General features: G+C 38.2%; 1 protein-coding gene across 2 annotated transcripts; it reads left to right on the top strand.

The window, feature by feature from the left end:
• The first annotated feature begins 1,900 nt into the window (after positions 1 to 1,900).
• LOC135461308 (calcium-responsive transcription factor-like) lies at positions 1,901 to 17,354 on the top strand. 2 transcript variants are annotated; one of them, XM_064738332.1, is made up of 13 exons: positions 1,901 to 1,929; positions 2,802 to 3,023; positions 3,869 to 4,099; positions 4,552 to 4,709; positions 7,660 to 7,849; positions 8,472 to 8,646; positions 9,332 to 9,469; positions 9,898 to 10,068; positions 11,392 to 11,545; positions 12,085 to 12,250; positions 13,081 to 13,226; positions 15,742 to 15,958; positions 16,947 to 17,354. In XM_064738332.1, exons 2-13 carry the CDS (start codon positions 2,825 to 2,827, stop codon positions 16,994 to 16,996), a joined length of 1,995 nt encoding a protein of 664 aa, XP_064594402.1. In that variant the 5' UTR covers positions 1,901 to 1,929; positions 2,802 to 2,824; the 3' UTR covers positions 16,997 to 17,354. The 2 variants fall into 2 exon arrangements, with proteins under 2 accessions (XP_064594402.1, XP_064594403.1); XM_064738333.1 differs by lacking the exon at positions 1,901 to 1,929 and adding an exon at positions 1,979 to 2,048.
• Positions 17,355 to 20,553: the final 3,199 nt, after the last annotated feature.

The raw sequence follows: 20,553 nt of genomic DNA, 5'->3' as shown, positions 1-20,553 counted from the left end.
AAAAAATCCAGATAAACGAGATTTCACTGACTTCATTTGGTTCTCTGCAAACATCAGTTTTTTTATGTTTTATAACGTCTTATAAAACGGGGCACAGTGTATTTTAGTATATGATGCTATTTATAGACATAATCATGCTTCAATGTGACATTACTAGGTTGCTTAACTTCGTTCATTTATGAATATTGAGAGAATTCTCGCAGATTGCTGAAAAATTATACTTGTTCAAGCAATATGATTTTATGTACGAACAACATGGAGATTGGGGGTAGTAATTCAAGCTGGAGATTACAGGCGACTTAATTGTCAGTTCACGACATGCGCTTAAAATATCTTACTTTGTCTATTGTCTTTACCGTGTTATGAAAACCATGAAAACATTTCTGGCTTTCATGACAAAAGAAGGGCATAAGAAATAGTTTTGCATGTAGGTTACAATGTTTGTCGTGAATCGTATCAGCTTTAGTGGCAATATATATATATATATATATATATATATATATATATATATATATATATATATATATATATATATATTGCCACTAAAGCTGATATATTCCACGACATTTACGTAACGATTCACGACAAACATTGTAACCTACATGCAAAACTATTTCTTATCAGTCCAGTAAAATTATTCTAGATCTGCAGGTGTCATACTTACATTCATACTGTTAAGTAATCTACATTTTAGCACCACGAGATACCATGCATACGTCTCAACAACAGCTCATATATGCAGTGGAGCTCCTGCTTTACGTATATCAAATATTTTATAATACATACTTTAGTCATATACAAAACGTCTTAAATGAACAAATTAAACAGCCGAAATTAATTTTATGTTCTACATTTATTTATATGATATTAGACAAATAGCATCACAGAAAATTTGTTAAAGAATATAATCATTACAAATTTTTCATTTTGAAAGATGCTTTAAATTGCTTATGCATGTACTGAGGAAACATTTTGAAAGCTTCAACAGAAAGACTATTCATAATAATAAGCATTGTGAAACTATCGTGATTTAATTTTATTATTTTAGTATTTTTTCATGTCTTCCCAAACGTGGACCATAAATCACGCCCACATTGTAGAGTACAAATTCACTGAAAACAAATGTTAACAATAAGTAAAAGCAATATCAGATGTCTTTTTTGGGGGGTCTTCAAGGTCTTTCCCTTGACACTTGCTTCATTTTTTATTCTCGCACTTTAAAATCTCCAACACAATCATTGCAGGCTATTCTGTATATTCATAGGACCTGCTTTATGTAGAAACTTTGTGGGAATAATATGTGAAAATTGCGCGTAGGTCAAAGGTCACTATAACTGTGACCAAACGTATATTACACAGCAGAGTTCCATGCATATATTATATTTAAGTCTAATTTGACCAAAGCCCCATGGATTTGTTAACTTTCTAAAATAAAAGTTATGTATCTTCCACTTGACATATGCTTCTGTGGATGTGGTTTTTCAATACCGTAATAAAAGTTCGTTCAAATATAACATTTTTTTATATTTGTGTTTCGAAATCCTCATTAAAGGTAACATACGGAGACTTTCTTTTATTATAATTAGCCAGATTTATATGGTGGTGATCAAGACGTTCTCGATGACGCAGCAGGGGACGGAATCCACAGGAACCTACCAGTGCCATGCAGATATATAACGAAATGAACATAGAATAAAGGATTGATCTATCTGAGAAGATTCCCTTTTCCTCGCTTAATCCATCCTTTTTTCCAAAATATACACCGCAGACATGGAGAACATGTGGGGACAGGGTATTCTCTCAACAGCAGTCCGTCTATAATGCTGCAGGGATTTTTTTTGTTTAGCCCATTTACAAAAACTTTCACTGACAGGAGGATGGGCCTCCTTCTGGACGCCATTTTGAAGACGAGGTTTTGGCGATTTCGAGGTTTGTGACTCGTTTTCGCTGTTTATCATCATTCTATAAACTCCCGCAGTATAGTAGCACACGGATAGACTGAGTCTCATTCCCTCTCTCTTGATAACATGGTTACGATAGTGTTTGAGGTATTGAACCCTTTATTATCAAATGCCGAATCTCCACTTGAGGAAGTGAACCTTAAAATATGTAGTGCTCGCAGAAAGGCCTAATTATTTTGCATCCAATAATTCACTATTTATCACCTGACGAAGCAGACGGATGACATCTGCAGGTTAGGCTGAGAACAGAAGAAGAATGAAAAAACACTCAGCATTTACTCTTGACGTTGACACATCTTTTCGGCAGACATTTTCTTAGAATTGACAGTCCAAAACTGATGATGTGACTTTACTGTTCCTACTGATGACTTATTATATTTACGATACCAGGAGTTGTGAAATGACCAAATCAGCTAAGTCATTGATGACTTACATTCACTTTGACAGATGTGTCTGTCAAAATAATTAACATGGAGAACATATATATATGTGTGTGTGTGTGTTTGTGTGTGTGAACCCAGTTCAGTTGTGTGAATGAAGAAAGTGCTGTTTGCAGCGACATAATGTATTTGTGTTGAAAGAGCAGGAGTACGATCTCAGCAGACCTGACATTGAATGAATGCTCCAAATTCTGCATGAATTCACAAAACCCAACAGAAATCTACGATTTTTCAATATGGCATGAAACACTATTCGATTGGAATAATAAATATATAAATAAATAACAAGAAGTGCCGCTCAACAAAATATATGAATATGTCCCAGAAATGGAAAACTGTCACGGTCATCCATGGTGAGACTTTTCATTGCAGTTTCATTACTCTGATGTCTTATTTGCAGATTGGCGACTGTTCATGTGAAACATGGCACAGGCCAGCTTGCCTGGCAGTGATATTGGGGTATTGGCAGAGAACGAGGTTTCTAGTACCATGGCTACTAACAGTCAGGTGGTTGTCCAAATTCCGGACTCGGTCAGTGACCTGACAGTGGGGAGCAGCGGCATCGAAATGTCTCTGTCTGTCCCTGAGGGCCTCATCTCCTCAACAGCACCAGGAGGTTTACGTAGGTTATTAAGTGTGCTGAAAAGATAGTGTTTATTCAGATTGTCTCCCCTTATGAACCACTGTGTTCAGATACTGGACATTTATATGTGACAATGGAATTTGACTTTAATGTCTTAGCATAAGCATAATACTTCTTTTCCATTGTGAGTACTGTAGACCCAAAATTTCCCCACATGTCCACTGCATAAGCCATTTACTCCCAACATAAAATAATAATAGTGGTAATGTTTATTTTGGAGATGCTCTTTTGTCACCTGTTTATCTTGGTTTTTTTCTTGAGGTGTTTTATTTGATTCTTTGTGAGAAATGTAGAATACTATTCCGTTCATTATACAGCTATTGTGTACAAGCTTCTCAGACTGGAGTATAGAAAAACTGTTTATATAAGGCTTAAAAACCATTGATATTTGACTGAAGCCAGATGAGATGAGCCTTAAAAACCCATGATGGAACTTAAAAACCTGTTGAGATGAAGCTTAAAAAGTATTGATATGGGGTTCAGAACTATTTGAGACGAGCCTTAAAACAGTAACTTGATTAGGTAATAAAAACTGTTATGACAGACTTAAAAACTGTTGACAAGAATGAGACTTGAAAACTTTTAAAATTGAAAGAAATTATTTAGAAGGTGCTTAATAACTGAGGTAATTTGATGGAAACCATTTGTAGACAGAATTGAGAAATAAATGATACTTTGAATAGGTCTTCCATTCATGTCACATTCTTTGTACATGCATCATTGTGAATGTAAAAAGGTCTATAAATGTGGGCAGTAAAGATAAAGGTGAGTGTGTCTTGTATAGGACACATTTGGATTTCTTGGTTCTGCTTCCTCATCTGTAGGAACTACAGATAACACAACCCTTCAAGGTCTGTTATCTCACTCTGTGACTGTGTCGGGACATCAGCTGATTGCTCAACCAGACGGGATACAGATTATCGCAGTAGCCAACCCTGACTTCATAACGTCTGCTACAGGGGACAACACTAACCGTGTGTGGCAGATAGTACCGGGAACAAGTCCAGAGATAGCCACTATAGTGGCTGTACAAGACACTGAATATGAAGCTCAAGGTCAGTTATAGTGCGATATTACATTTCAACTATTTTATCTGAACAGGTTTTTGTTCTGTATATCTCTGGAAAACAGACAATATTTTTAAGCTGTTTCTCCTAGTGTTTGGAGAAGTGTTTCTTTGAAATTGTGTTGTTTCTGCTAGCGAAGTTTCTTTCACCTGAATATCTTCAGATAAAAGCACACATTACGCCAGACAAATGGGAAAGAACAGAAAAATTTTGTTTCTGTATTATCCACCCAAAGTTACAGTGGCAGATTAAATACACTGCAGTTTTTTTTTTAAACAGTTTGGGAGAGCATCTTGAGAGGAAATGTCATTTAACCCTGCTTTTAAGATGCAGAGGTTTTGACTCTGGAGTAGCTTTTTAAAAAGGGGACTATATTCCAAATGTTGGTATAATTTTTAGAACACCATGAGGTTACAAGTAAATGTTTTATGTCCTAACAGAGGTGACACAAATGGGCTCCCAGGAGACAAGTTCTAATGAAGTGTCCAGCATGGTGTCCTCAGAGTCCCTGCCCACTCTCCTCATCCCTCAGCCCTCAGTCCCTCAGGTTCTACCCCCGAAATGTCCGGCCTGGGCAGCCAGACTCAAGAACTGTGAGGTAAGGTGTATGTACCTTAACTTGTCATACTGAGCTGACCTAATATTTGTTTCGTAATGCATCAGAATTTTTGCTCGCCAAGTTGCATGAAGTCCTCTCATTTCAGACTCTCCACCCTTAATCAACTACATGTAAGTTGTGTCTCCCAACCTGCCCCCACTAACTTCAGTGAAGTTTTACACTAGTGTGGCTGTTGGGTACCAGCCGAAGTGTTAAGTTTCACCTCTAAGCTTGACCACCATAAGTGCTGAGGTGAACATATACATGGGTATGACGTGAATAATTTGTCAAGTACAGTACATCTCAGGCTAAAAAGTCAAAACCAGGCAAGAGATTAGAGTGATCCTAGAGGTCTTTCTGAGAGTTTGTAGAGAGCTTGTAGAGCGCCTTTGGAGAGCTCCGGGACAGATAGTCATTTACAGAGCCAGTGATCCGTCCACTGTGACTGATCACACATGCGAGGCTGAGCATTTTTATACCTACACACTGAGTGTGGAAAGTTGATGACGGAAAATTAAGTTCTTCATTAGAATGATTTAAACGAGTCTTTGAAACACTTAACACCGTCCAAGAAACTGAAGTGTTTGATTGCAACATGGCAATCTTCTTTTAAAGCCATGATTTACGAGTGGGTCCATGCCAGATTCATAATGGATCACCTGCTAAAATTAAGTTTAGATTTCATATGTAATATAACTTTGTGGAGAATTTGTAGTTTATACCAAATCATGTAGGAGAAGCATCCACATAGCACATGTATGAAGGAAAAGTTTTTCTCACAAAAAAAGAAATAATTTCCCATTTGCACCAATATACTTTTTCTGAATTTTCGGCTTACCGGGCACATTGTAGCCTACCTTAAATATTTTCTTTATTGACTCTCTTTGACTACAAAATGCCTTCATGGAAATAATTCCACTCTGTTAATTTATGCATAACAGTACATTATTTTAACCAACACCCAGATGAAATCTGATTTTTGTTTGTGCACTTGTATAAAAGCTGAAGCAGAATGTAGGAATAGCTAATATCGTGCGTGTATGAGTAACGTATGTTTATGAGCTGTTGTTTTTTTCTTGGTTTGGAGAGTAATGTTTTGGTGTGTACTATATTTGTGTGGAAAATATCAAGGGTGTTAGCAGCAACAAAAAAGCGGATTATTGTAGGCTTAAATAAAATAATCAGAAGTTTCATGCAGAGAACTGGAAGAAGAGCTTAGTCATGCAGTCTAAGTGTCCAGCTGTGATACTTGACCAAGATTGAAGAAAATTAGGCATGTTGTATTTGAGTAAGTAAATGATACTCCGAAGTGTTAAACTTTATTAACTGACACACACTGTATGGTTTTGAAAATTTTTAAACACTAGAAATGAATAAATGTCTCAGAACTGCTGAGCTGGATTCACTGTTTCTGTATAAATTCTTCCTTGTGTATAACTTGCCAGGTGGCATTTTGGTCAGCAATTAGGTCTGTAAACAATCAGTAATGTAGGCTAATGTTGAACACCTCGTCAACGCACCAGTCAAATTAAAAAAATACACCAGCAATTTCGGGTTACTGGTTAACAACACAGATAACTGTGGCCAGGCCTATTTGCCCGTCAAGTGGAAGTAGCCTACAGTGGAGAAGAGTCTGCTGTCTACTAATGCCCAATTCTGTCCTGAACATACATGTTTTGGGTTTATGGTATTTTTAGCTCTTTCTATTTGAGGTTTACACGATCCTTGCAGTAATATAAATACATGGTGTTATTTTGATGTAAATTTTAAATGTTCACATAGGTGAATACACGGGGACTGCACCTTCGCTTGCAAACTACCCAGGATTAGTCAGTAGACGGCTATATTCATACCCTCGACGATAATCCTACGTGCCTCAGCATTTCTCCGACAGCTCATTAGAGGGTCTGTCACGTGTCAGTAGAGCGTTAGTCAGTATCTCAAAGCGTGATACCAACAGTAGACAATTGACTTTTAGCATGAGCTGTACTGTATATAAATGTATCCAACTTTTTGAACAGTATGGGATGTGTGTTTTGTATTTTGACAGGTTTTGAGAGCGTTAATATTCCTTCCAGGATACTTTTGTAATTCTGCTGGTATAGTTTCATGTTTGTAGTTAATTAATTTGATGTGGCCTCCGTGGCTCATTTGGTTGGAGCGCTAGCGCAGCGTAATGACCCAGGAGCCTCTCACAAATGCGGTCGCTGTGAGTTCAAGTCCAGCCCATGCTGGCTTCCTCTCCGGCTGTACATCGGAAGGTCTGCCAGCCACATGTGGATAGCCATGGGTTTCCCCTGTTCTCTACCCGGTTTCCTCCCACCGTAATGCTGGCCGCCATCGTATAAGTGAAATATTCTTCAGTACAGCATAAAACACTGAAAATACTGAAAACACAAATAAATAAATAAATTAATAAATTAATTTGATTGCATGAATCATATTCAGACTGCTGCATATTGAATTAAGTTAATGCATTGTCAGACACATTATGTATTTATCAATAGTCTGAAGGGTGATGCTTCACGTTTAACTTGACTGCCTTTACTCAGGCTAGGTCCAATACTTCAGAATTGCTAAATTGATACTGTCTCACTTGATGTTATGGATAAGGGGTAAGTCAGAAGTATATGTTTGCCTGATGTATGGCAGGCAGTAATTGGGTGAGATGTCTGTGCTATGAGATGTCTGAGGTATGGGATGTCTGAGGTGGCATTTGTAGGTATGCATTCAAGAGACATCCTTGTGATGAGGCAGCAATAATGTTGGAAACATAACCCAATGAAACAAGCAGTCTTTTCCCATTAAGGTGTCAGTTTCAGGGTTATAACCATCGCAGGTATGGTGTGCTGACAGTGTATTGTCTATTTCCATCAATTCATCCATCTATTATAATCCATTATTTACATTTGTGAGAGCAGTTGAACATGTGAACTTTGTTTGTTGACAGCAAATTGGTGATTATTACCGTGGCTATGTGGATAGTGAAGTTGAGTTGGACTTACTGCTAACATACCACAAACAACAGACACAGAGTTTCTGGGGTACGCGGCAATCTCCTAGTCAGTCACGTATGTCCACCCGACTCATGTGGAAGTCCCAATACGTTCCCTTTGATGGTATTCCTTTCATCAACACAGGTAAATGGTTATGAATAATCTTAGCTCTACAGACAGGCGTCGATATTGCCAGGTTTTCATTTCTTTTCTCTGAGGGACATTTCAGGGCGGGAATTTTTGTTGTGTTAAAAGTCCTGAGGACCAGGAAAGCTTTTCCTTCTGGGCTCATATTCACAAAATGTCATAAATCAGCTTTTCGTAACTTTTCTTGTAGAAATGCAAGTGAAAAGTAAAAAAAGGTCAGGTCAAAGTGGATTGAACTTTTGTGACACTGGCCCCTGCTCATAGTCAGTGACTTATGTGTAAACCCATCAGTAATTCATCATTGTTTTACCCTTTTAGGAACATAAGAGGGGCAAATTAGTTATAATTCCAAAATAATTTCCCTGTTCTTGCATATTGAAAATTTATATACATGAATTTTTGTGTGAGAAACAGGCTACAAATGTTTAGTCCCTTACAAATAAATTAATGGGGAAGCATGGTATTACTTTTGCTTATTGATAGTGCATTAGTATGCTAGTGCAAGGTGTGTAACCCCAATCAGGTTAAAAAAAAAATACATATAAAACATCTGGATGGTTACATGTTTAGCTTGCAACTGGTATCATGGGTGTAATTGTTGCTGTTTACTTGTTTGCAGGTAGCCGAGCAGTGGTGATGGAGTGTCAATACGGACCCAGGAGGAAAGGCTTCTCCCAGAAGAGGGAACAACCCAGCCAGCTAGTGTTCACATCACCACACACAGTGGAGTACAACACTCAGTATGAGAATCCTTCTGCTGGCACAACTGGCTTCAAAAAAACCTGCCCTGCAAGGTAAGGTCAGGTAGCAGATAAAACAGGATACCTTGACAGGACATATTGTGATTCTCCTTGTGTCTTTCTCATACACTCTCATAATCTTGCTATTTATAAAGCATAACTACATGCCTGATGGAAGTGATGAAATAAAACACCTGATTCCTTCAAACTTGTCAGAAAACTGTAACGCAGTTTTCACTCAAAAGAAAGACAGTTTTGACCAGCTCATGTTCATGACCTATGGCTTAAAAATAAGTTGAGGGAACTGGTTAATCCTGGTCTTCAGACCTCTGAGAATAATGCTTGGAGAAAATAATAACACAAGCAGCATGTAAATAGGCAAAATAGAGTTAACGATATACTGGTAAATGAAATAAAGCTGTATGCAAACAGGGATGTGATTTTTCAGATAATTATCTGATTTCAGATTATATTTGTGAATTGTATTACTATCCAGAAATTCTCATTTTTGTCGGATGCTTGCCAGATCTGGTAGGGTTATTTGTTGTTTTTTTTCCAGATATTTTGAGGGCTCATATTTTTATTGACTCAGATCACACGCAAACATTGTATTATACAAAGGCGTTATGAGGTACTTAAATAGAAATACAGAGCAGCTGATTGGCTGCTTTGAAACCTCAGCTTAGCTGAATGTTAAATCTATAGTTGTTCTGTGTGCTGAAATATTCCCTTTTTGTAGGATATACATTAAGAAGGTGAAGAAATTCCTGCAGTTTGCTGTTGATCCGAACCAGGAGAAGAAACTGTTAAAAACAGCCATGGACAAATCCTTCCAGGCTTTGAGGGGCAGACTGCTGGATGTACCTGGCCAGGAGAGGTAATACCTAGCACTTTCTATAGACATAGGCAGCACCTGTACTGTTGGGATCTGTAGGGTAGAACGTGTCAGTGTATATGTGATACCTTTTAATGTACCCATTTATACACATTTAGTCAGATTCATTGCAAAATGGTGTTCCAATTTTTTGTCTGCTTTTTACATATTATTTTCCAGTGTTATAGACTTTAAAACCAGGTAAAACTTTTAAGATCAGTACAAAACATTATTTTGCTGTTAATATTAAAGCATATGACCAAGAAAGTAGAGCTCCATATTAAGTGAAAAGTTGATTCAAGGCTCTTAATCTGCTAATGATTATTTGTTCATGTATTCTGTAAATGAAAAAGTAAGAGAAAAATGCCAATCCTTGTGAACCTAGCTGGAGAATAAAAATGATAACAAAGCTTTCAATTGATTTCCCTTAGGTTTTACGTACAGCTGCCCACGGACAAAGCTCATGAATTCCACACAACAGGAAGCCGGGAAACCACTGATGAGCAGTCTGGTCAGAGACTTCATCCTCAAGTGGCAACCAAAATCCGAGAGTTGGTCGCCTCCGGAGAGACTCGGTTGTATGCAGTCAGGAAGGCTGTGAGGTTAGTGGCAGAGGAACAGTGAGATTTCAGTAATTCTTATCATCATGCTATAGGTGACTTTGACATCACTGCCATTGCAAATTATTTGTTCTCATGCAGACATGTAGATGTTTCCTAGAACTAAAGCTTGTTCTCAGTTGTTCTCCACTTACAGTTGCTGTTAAGTTGGAGAGAGTTTTGCTGCGAAACAGAAACATTGCTTTATATGCTGTAAATGCCTTTTTACTCAGGGGCATAAACGCGCAGATTTGGTAAGAAGACACATTCACAGGAATCAACTTTTGCGGATCTTAACAGAATTTTTGGACAACTGATCAAACTTCAATACAGAAACATCAAGTAGACAACTCAAGCATTCAAGTAACAATGTTATCATTTAAACTTGTTTGTACCTGTAAGATGTGACAAAAATTCTGTACAAAGCAGTAATTTGATCAGACAAAGGAAGTTAATCCTCCTAAGCTTTTTATCTTTTGAAGACTGTTAATCTTTATATGACTAAGCCTTTAACCTGCTGTTAGCAATTATTTGTGTCACTCACTCTAGGAGACATATAATGTGATATAAATAAATCCCACTGTGAGTGAAACTTTGAGTGAACTGTGCCAGATTTGAGTAAATTTCTCAGAAATCATTATGAGAAGGAAGTTTGAAGTGCGGAAACCCCCGAGCGATTTATCGGGCGCGTTGGAAAGGTGATCTGACTGGAAGGCAAGTACAGTCGATAAAAAACAGCCACTCTCTCATCATATGAATATCGGATCACATATGTCTGACATATAATCCACTTTCCCTGAACCAGCTTCGTATTCTTGTAGCATTCGGAATTTTTTCATCATGCCCTGTACGAATTATCGATTTGTATGTCTCTAACCACAGCAATAAATCAGCAACAACAACATTCTAATTAGGTATTTCTATTTAATGTGTTTGAACAAGTATTAGAACTGTAGTACTTGTTAACGAATTCATAACTGTTACGCATGCTACATTAATAAATTACTTACATCGGTTTTATATTCGATGGCATGGAAATGTGTTTGCCCGACATCGGCAAGTGTTACTACCACGCGAATAAAAAGGCATTTACTGTATGTAAGTTATAGGCATGTCAGATAACTTTACTTTTCAAGGTTTTTAGAAGCTATTGAAATGCCTGCTGTGTTTTGTTGTTGATGTTGATAAAAGGTGATATAATTCTTTGTGATGTATGGGATTTACTCTACTGTACTGTGTTATTGATGAACATGTCTTTTCTGTCAGATATTTCTTGTAGACGCATTTGTTGCATTTTTTTATAATAAATTTTGTAATTTATTGCAGGAATTTTGTAAGCAGGGTTCTTTTCTCAGGATCCACTGATCAACCTGAGCGACATGACCTGAGCTACTTCCCTACTGTCAATGACCTTAAAAACCACATCCATCTAGCCATGACCGACATAGAGAATGGGACACTAGCCCTAACGGCACCTACGGTAGAGTTATATTCACATCACGGCTTGAAATTAAAATGGGACAAATGCTGTTACTTATCTACTAACCCACCCGAGCATTAACTGTGTCTCATACATGTGCTGATGTTGAGAGTATGCTACATTTTATTATTCAATTGGCTTGCATGTTGCTTTGCCTGGAAACAGGCTTGCTTTGTGACTTTGGAGTTGCTGTTTCATTATTCAGTCACTGTGACTATGTCTACCAGTAATGGCAAATTAGTAAGTTCCCCTAAAAAAATCATACACATTTAGCAATGGTATGGTGACCAGCTTTCTTTGTCAGGGGAGATAAGTTTGTACTGAAATGGTTACTGTTAACTGAACAGAGAATTTAGTTGAAAGATGATATGGTGAAACTTTTTGACTACGCAGTGAATCTGCAGTTTAAATAATGCATACATCCATTTTTATCTAAACTTAAGTATAACCACCACTATGTAGTAAAAAATGTGAAAATCAAATCAGGTTTATTAAATAAATGATGTAGGTGTATGATGTCTGATGGTGTGTATTGCCAGGTGAACCTGGAAGTGCTACCATCTACTGATGGGGTCTCAGATGACCAGGAGGTGACCGAGATTAAACAGGTGGACAACACACTGTGGACAGGTCAGCCTGGGGCAGAGGGGGACGGGCCTACCCCGGAGACTGTCACTGTCACCCTCACCCAACACCCAGGGGAAGGTGGGTACAGACGGAACATGTTGATCAAGGGAGGCAACTCTGGCTCCATTTGTGATATGCAGTGTTTTCAAGTGCTGTGAATGTAGTGGTGGTAGGAAATGATCCAGCTTAGTTTAATGAGACTGGAAATGTTCTCACAGTATTTTGTCTTAGTCAAAAATGATACAGCACATCCAGCTCCATTATGTAGAAGTAATATATTTGTGTTTTTCTATAATGGTAATCCAATACGAATTGAAAACCTCTTACTATACTACTAATGAACTGGATGGCTAACGGCAGTATGCTCACAGAGGTTACTGCAGCACACAGTCACACAAAATCCCTGACACATGTCATTAATTTTTCGAACTACAAAACAAATCTTGACAAACTACCTGCATGGCTGCTCACTTGACAACTGCTTAAGGCTGTACAAATGTTCACTCCTTTCACAGGGAATGGAGAAGATCAGGTGCTTACAGTTACACAACTTGTGGTCATCAAATTTACAGTAACATTGACACACAGTTGTAAACAACTTCTGTACTAAATGCCATAGACATTTTCCCAATTATATTACACAATTTTCCTGTAGAGGATGCTGCATAAAATTGGATCTTTACCTGTTTCGCCCCAGAGTTTTTATCAGCGTTCACTCATAAACAAATATGGATGCCATCTGGTCATGTGACCAAGCACCGGTTACATGTACAACAAAAACCGAACAATAACGCTGTAATCAGCCGTTGTGAAATGTTGTATGAAAGGAACAATGATAATAAAATTATCAGGATGTTACAGTTACATGATAGTGATCCTCCTGACGAATGATGTGTTTTATGTTTTAGATGGTCATCATGTGATATCGAGGATAGAGACCCATTTGAGTGATGGGACAACCCAGATCAGTAACACATTGACCCCAGAGACAGCTCAGCTCCTCTCTAATCTCCACCCGTCTATGTTCCCAGGGGGCTGTGGGGGCGTGGTTAAGGTAGGACATTTAATACATGGGCCCCAGAGACAGCCCAGCTCCTATCCAACCTCCACCCCTCCACCTTTTTGGGGTTTCTCTTGGGGTTAGTAAGTGAAATATTAGAGAGAATGGCTTAAAGACCAATAAAATAAATTAAAGGAATACTGTCAAGGTCTTATGATCATCGGTATTTATTTAATAATTACCTCATAATCCCTCATTATAACGAACCTGGATGTTTGTTTACCCCTGGACTCGCTTCCCACGGCGATAGTCGGCTCTCACGCTAGGGAGCCGTCAGCCAGAGTGGAGTTAATGAGGTGCCCGTCACGTGATCCCAGTGACGTCACCGTAAGAACGGGCCCATACTGAACAACACTGTTTCACATACCACATACGATCTTAGGCGCGAAAATACCAAAATAAAATAATGTCAGACTGTGAAACGGACATACTAGAAATTCCAATGTGTATACCACCTATAGACCCGTACATGTATGATCCTATACGAACGGATTCAGCGCGTGGAACCCATGAATTCAGCCCAGTAAACCGTTCCCCTCATTCATCCGACAGCGAGTCTGACCACGTCGACAGCTGTCAGAAACCAGAAGATTTTCGGACCGACAATTTGACCTGGTGACTACATTTTATCTCAGTTAATTCCTTGCTATTTTCCGATTTGCTGGCACTATATGGCCTTATGCTGGCCGCCGTGGCAGAAATGAAATATTCTTGAGTACGGCTTCAACAGCCTATCAAATAAATTGGTCGCAGGTATCCTGGCATTTTCAAAATATCACGGGAGTTAATACAGACCTTTAAATCACAGCATTTTAAGTGCAAAACTAGGTTTTGTTGAAGTTCACAAACAGAAAACGATAAGCATACTGTAATTTCTGGTTACTAGGCCTATAAGCCGTAGCTCTCAAATTATGGCCCGGTGTCACTTTTCTTTCCCTTCCTGTGTTATTTATCACTTTGTCCCTGCCGGTGCCTCAAGCAGGTTAGTGCCCTAATATCCTCGGCTTTGAGGTAATGCCTTGATTCAGAGGTCTGTGTTAACCCACATGTCAAATATTACGATTAAATCATAAGATTCAGTCTTTTGAGATTCACGTAAACTTGGTCTAAATGTCCGAATATGTAAGTAAAAATTTATCGAGGTGCATATTTGTACAACAGCAAATATGTTACGCCGACAGCTGAAGCTTTGAATCCGCTTCTCATCGCATCAAGGAATCTGTACCAACATATGTATGATCTTCTCTGAATATCAAATCTGTTTATTTTCAGGTGTGATTGTGAGAACTGTGATATTATGCCAACTAACGTAGAATGCCTTTGCTGTCAGGAAGTGCCAAGGATAATAGAAATGACTGACGAAGAGCAGCTAGATATAAATTGCATCACAGAACACAAAGGCTTTATTGTTGTTGTTGTTGTTGTTTCGGTACTTCAGACAAAGGACTCGATATCTCAATTGACAGGGGAATGTCCGGTACAGCAACTGTTGTTAGCCGTGCTACTGCATTTTCATAGCCCAGGCTCGCCAACTTCTCTGGGTCTCGATCAAACATGCATTTGGAGAAATGCTTACTGCACAGTTTGTGGTGGTACTTGAGATCGAAGTCCCTCTTGCAATAATGAAGCCAGACTTTCCTCGTGGTCGCATCTTTTGGAAAGGCAAAGAAAGAAATTCCACCTCCCTTGACAAGCTGACTGTTGCATCCGTAAGCTGCACAGATCACAGGCATAACTACCTTTCAAAAATTTCTCAAACAACAGCAAATTTGGGTCGAAATAAATGCCTTTTGGTCGCGTGTTTATAGCCTTCTATTATAGAACTTCTGCACGCATGGAGCCAGAGTCTTCTTACCGTGACGTCACGGGCTCAGCAGCCTCGCTTTGAAATTCACAATATGCATATTCAGCCGAGCGGTATTCGTCGCCGGTTGCATCAGAACGACTACAAGCAGGCCGTTTGTGGTTACAGGGGCCCAAATACTATCAATATGATCTTTTTAAACAGTTTGGAGGCACAAATAATTTATTTTCTTGACAGTATTCCTTTAATAACTCCACCCTTCCATGTTCCTAGGGGTATGGTGGTGGGGGAGGGGGATGAGGTTGTTGTTGGGAAGGGGGTTGGGGTTGAGGGGTGGAGGAATACATGTACACTCATACATGTATTTGGAAGACCTAAGTCACAGATCAGCACTCTGCATAAGTTTTACTTATATTTGAAGTGAAAAGCTCATCAAGAAATGTAAATTAATTGGACCCAAGCAAGATTTCTTCTGTGTTTACATGATTGACTGAAACAGGTTTGTACTTTATATGTACCCATACATTTTTAATTTCCTGCTTTATATGGATATGCTCTTGGCATCAGATCTAAACATTTTAACCTATTACTTTTTAAAGTTCACAGCCTTCTCATTTTATTTAACATTACTTAAGATCTGAGAATGTATGCATGTTTGTTAATAGCAAATGCTGAACTCTGGTGTATGCAAAACTTCTGTTTCAGCTCCAGTCCTCTCAAGTTCAGTCATCACAGGAGAGTGCCGAGAGTGCCCCATCAGAGCAGCCAGAAGAGACAAGTGACATTGAACAGCCGACTGAAACTCTGCCCCTGGGGACCATAGAGATGACATCTGGAGAGACGGGGATGATGGGTGTGGCACCAACAGGGGAAGAGGCCTTAGATGTAAAGCAGGGTGATGGTGAAGCAAACATCTCCACAGGTACATCAAGCAGGACCAAATAAGGAGTGATAGTCTTGTTGACAGATCACCAGATATCAAGCAAGAAGTCTTCCTTTATTAACAACATTCTAATGATGAAGTTGTTCATTTTGATACTTTTAGTTGTACAAAGTGTTACGACCCAAACTGTCTGTATTATAAAGAGATGGCTTGTTCAAAATACACGGCAGTTTAGCCGCACAAAAAAGTAACCAAAACCAGCAGATTTTATTTTACAACAATTTATTAGCTTTAACAAGAACAGATAATAAGACTTATACAAATACTAAAGTACTTAAGTTTAACAAGAAAGGATAGCAGTATCTATACAAATACTAAAGTACTTACGGTGTCAAATCCAAACGGATGCATATATTCCACAATATATACCACACAGGCATAAATGCTCAGAGACAAATTCACAAGAGGGAAAATCCACAGTATACCTGAGTGTATGACGAAATATACACAAAATTCCACAGACAGGGTCCGTGTACTAATAAGCACTGTGTATACAAGAGCACAAATTAAACATACAAGTTCAGACTGAACAAGTGCTCGGTGGAGATAGGATATAACAAAGCCAGAGGCTATAAAGACACCAAAATTCAGCACAAAAGGCCTACTAAAGTAATGCACAGCAAAAGCATCCAAACTCTCAATAATTCTCCTTTCTCTCCTTTTGACCTGCTTTCATAGATCTTATATAGCCTGGTGGAATTGTCTAGAATAAGAAAATTCCTGAACACTTGATGTAAACAAACAGGCACCGAACTGAGCGCATTCTGGAATATTCTAAGATAGAGGCAGATAGCAGGCGCTGAACTCGGCGTATGTAAACAGTGGCAAGCTAAATTTAGAAACTGACGGCAGTCGTGCACATAACAAAAGTCACATGTAATTGCCACCTTTCCAAGTCTGCCTTTATGGTTTATTGAATTTTTTTTAAAGTAATAATGCTTAATTTGATGTCTTTGATCTGTTGCAGATAGTGCAATGGAACAGCTGGTTGCTGATGCCCCAGAGGTTGCCTTGTGATGTCACCAGTCCCCCTTTTGTTCAGTATCACAATTCAGGGAAAGCAGTTAAAAGAAGATTTAAAAACAGGAATTAGTTGCACAGATTCTATTTTGCACTGTTCTCGTAACTCTCTAACACTTGTTTTTAATATTGCAATATACCATATTTCAAATAGTGGAGGGGCCTCCGTGGCTCAGTTGGTTAGCGCGCTAGCACAGCGTAATGACCCAGGAGCCTCTCACCAATGCGGTCGCTGTGAGCTCAAGTCCAGCTCATGCTAGCTTCCTCTCCGGCCGTACGTGGGAAGGGCTATCAGCAACCTGCGGATGGTCGTGGGTTTCACCCGGGTTCTGCTCGGTTTCCTCCCACCATAATGCTGGCCGCCGTCGTATAAGTGAAATATTCTTGAGTACGGCGTAAAACACCAATCAAAAAAAAAAAAAAAAAAAAAAATCAAATAGTGGCAAAACAGTTCCGAAGTTGGTCACCAACTTGTGCTGTCTCAGAACATTTCCCAAAGAAACACTGTTAGCAGTCATTTGTACATCTATTTTTGCATCTATTAGGAAATATTGTCAGTGTTCTTAATAAGATGAAGAAGCCCTTATATTAAACCAGGGTTCACTCTTGAGTCTTATTAGGTCTACGGGTTTGAAAACTACAGTATTGACACGTCACTGGCTTTGTGCTCGCCATATGAGAATAGTAATCTTGTAGAATCTCATTTTTCTTGTCAGCATGGCAATCAGTGGACAGTCCAGTATTGGACGACAACAACATACATTTTAGCATCAGTGAACCCTGATTAGTTTTACTCTGTATCATTTGCACACAGGACTATTCTTCCAGCAACACCTTTTTTCTTTTCATTTTGTTTCTTTAGGAACTATATTTCTATTAAGTATTCTGGAATAGAAATGCCAGAAAACACAAGATAGTGTGAGGTTATGAGGGACAAAAAGTGATATGGGAAATATTGCTCAGGCCATCATCAGTACTTGTGCCCTGTGTCTGGGTGGTGCCCTCAGTGTGGTATTTCAGCAAGACAGCATTATAAATATCATTGTATGATAACATTGGGGCTGGATTGCTACAAGGAAAGACTCTTGTGATGTGACCAAGATAGTGATCAGTGATGTTTCACCCCAAGAAAGTCAGCAAGTTATGATTCTTAGTTTCATCAGGTTCTGAGAAAATGATGTTATTAGTGAATTATTTTTGAGTAAGATCAAAGAAATAAATTCTGAGAAACTTCTTCTTTCATATATAAATATGTAAGATATATTTTAAATTTCAGAAAAATGGTCTAGACAAGAAAGTAAGAAAATGTATATTTCATCATAAATATGATCATTGCATGGCAAAATTAGTTAAAAAGCTCTACTATGTGATTAAAGTTTTAAAAAGTTATTATATGCTTAAAGTTTAAGAAATAAGGTATCCTTATTATTTTGACCTAAATGTAGTTATTTTTTGACAAAATTAATTCAAAAGTTATTATTTCGTGCTAAAAGGCGTAGAAATTGGGTATCCTTTTGATGTGGGATTTCATCTGTCGGAGGTCAGCGAATCCCGATAAAATGATAACTATCACCGTAATTACAACCTCTGTAACAACTCCAGAATTTTACTCAGTGTGAAAGAGTTGCATATTAGCATTATGTAGTACAGAATTATGCGGACTGTACAATGTATTTCTGCTCACCTTGATCAAGCCTTGCATGCCCGTCTGGTATCCCACACCAAACTGACCTGGGTCAGTTACATAAGCAATAGGCTCTGCTCCATTTGTCTAACTGAAGTACCTTCTTTAAATGGTGTGTCTGTTTATGTGAATGTTTGCTCAATACACGAGTCCTTAACAGAGGTGCTTACAAATGCAGAACAACAACTTGTGACTGCTGAATCTAAATAACTTATATTAGTATTTATTATGTAAATAGACTTCCTTGTTCTGTCAGGTTAGTCTTAAAAATCGTAACCAGTGACTTTCTGTGAGGATAAAATCATATCTGTGTTTAGCCACCTCTTTAGTCTTATTGCATGAAGTCCGATATCTGAAGTGATCATGAACCTGAAGGACAAGTCCATTCGGAAGTTTGAAGTACATTGTGCACATACACCTAAATGTATGTGTGTTTGCTTAAATAGGCTGATTACTAAATGCCTATTCTCACAATCCACATCCAGTATATCTTATTTATGAACGTCGTTTGATTTTTGTTTTTATTTTTTTCTTATGTGAAGCTGTAATTTAGCACGTGAACATGTATAAATGCCTACTGTTTGTAATAAATTTCTTCTGATGTGTGACCAATGTCTTTACATAAGAAAGTAAATTACGCACGTTATGAAACAAGTTGGTCAGGAACTGTGTATTACACTGGTTGGAATTGCCATCAAAGTTTTCTTCCTCGAGACATCTTGGACTAGTCTGGTCATGTAAATATTTTTTGTAAATATTTGCACAGTGTGTATATTTGGAATATTGTCTGTAAATGTAGCAGTTTGTGTATTACTTGTTGTGCACTGTGATCAGATATACATGTATACAAGTATGTACAACATTTTTCGTTTGTTTTATAGGACAGCTGCTGTTATGTATTATTGTTGAGTTCTTCATGATATCCTGAACGAAGGCTTTATTAAATAAAATAAGCAGATGTCATTTTCATCAATATTTAATGAAAACGTTACTCTCTGTTATTATCGTGGCTTGTGCAAGGAGATGGCCAATATTTGATTCCTAAGTATAGATATGCGGGGGCCTTCGTGTCCTCATGGATAATAGTGTGCTATCCATAGAGCAGCACAGTGATCCAGGAGTTGTCTCTCATCATTATAGTCGCTGTGAGTTCCAAGTCCAGCTCATGCTGACATGCTTTCCGGGTTGCCTGCGGGACAGCAACCTGCAGATGGTCATGGGTTTTCTCAAGCTGTGTCTAGTTTCCTCCCAGATTAATGCTGGCGGCTACCTTATAAGTGAAATGTTCATGACTACGGCATAATATGCAATCAAGTAAATAGGTGAAGTCCAGTTACGATATTGTGTAATCATCCAGCTTGTTTGGCACATATACATGTATACCCAACTCAAGATTTCTAGGTCAACACATCTGTTTCGGACATGTTGAAATATCTGTCTTGCTGGAAGGTCTTACATGATGTAAAATGCCCATTGCACATGGCCTCATTTGGCCAGTTTGTCTTTATCAGCTATTAAAGAGAGATGAGAGAATTGGAGCTATTTGCTCATATTATGTACCTCACAAAGAAAATTTGAGAAAATTGGTATATGGCAAATGGATATTTAGTACATTGATCATTGTGTAACACCACTGTTGTGAAATTTCAGGTTGTTCAGCCATTGTCATATTCTGAGCGATGGCATCGGCGTACAAGAGAAGAATTTTTTTTTCGTCCAAAAAACATTTGATAAAAGTTTAGATTATTTGATCTTAAAGATACATGCAAAGGCCAAAACTATATTTGTTTTTTTTTTTCAGAGCACAGACTATTTTATAAAACAAATTACATGAACCGTTGGTATAAAAGATACAACAAAGACATTTCCA

This window comes from Liolophura sinensis, chromosome 1 (genome assembly GCF_032854445.1).
Source record: "Liolophura sinensis isolate JHLJ2023 chromosome 1, CUHK_Ljap_v2, whole genome shotgun sequence".
In the NCBI taxonomy this organism is placed as follows: domain Eukaryota; kingdom Metazoa; phylum Mollusca; class Polyplacophora; order Chitonida; family Chitonidae; genus Liolophura; species Liolophura sinensis.
Note: the sequence above shows the minus strand (reverse complement) of the source record. Positions and strands in the feature narration are given on the sequence as shown.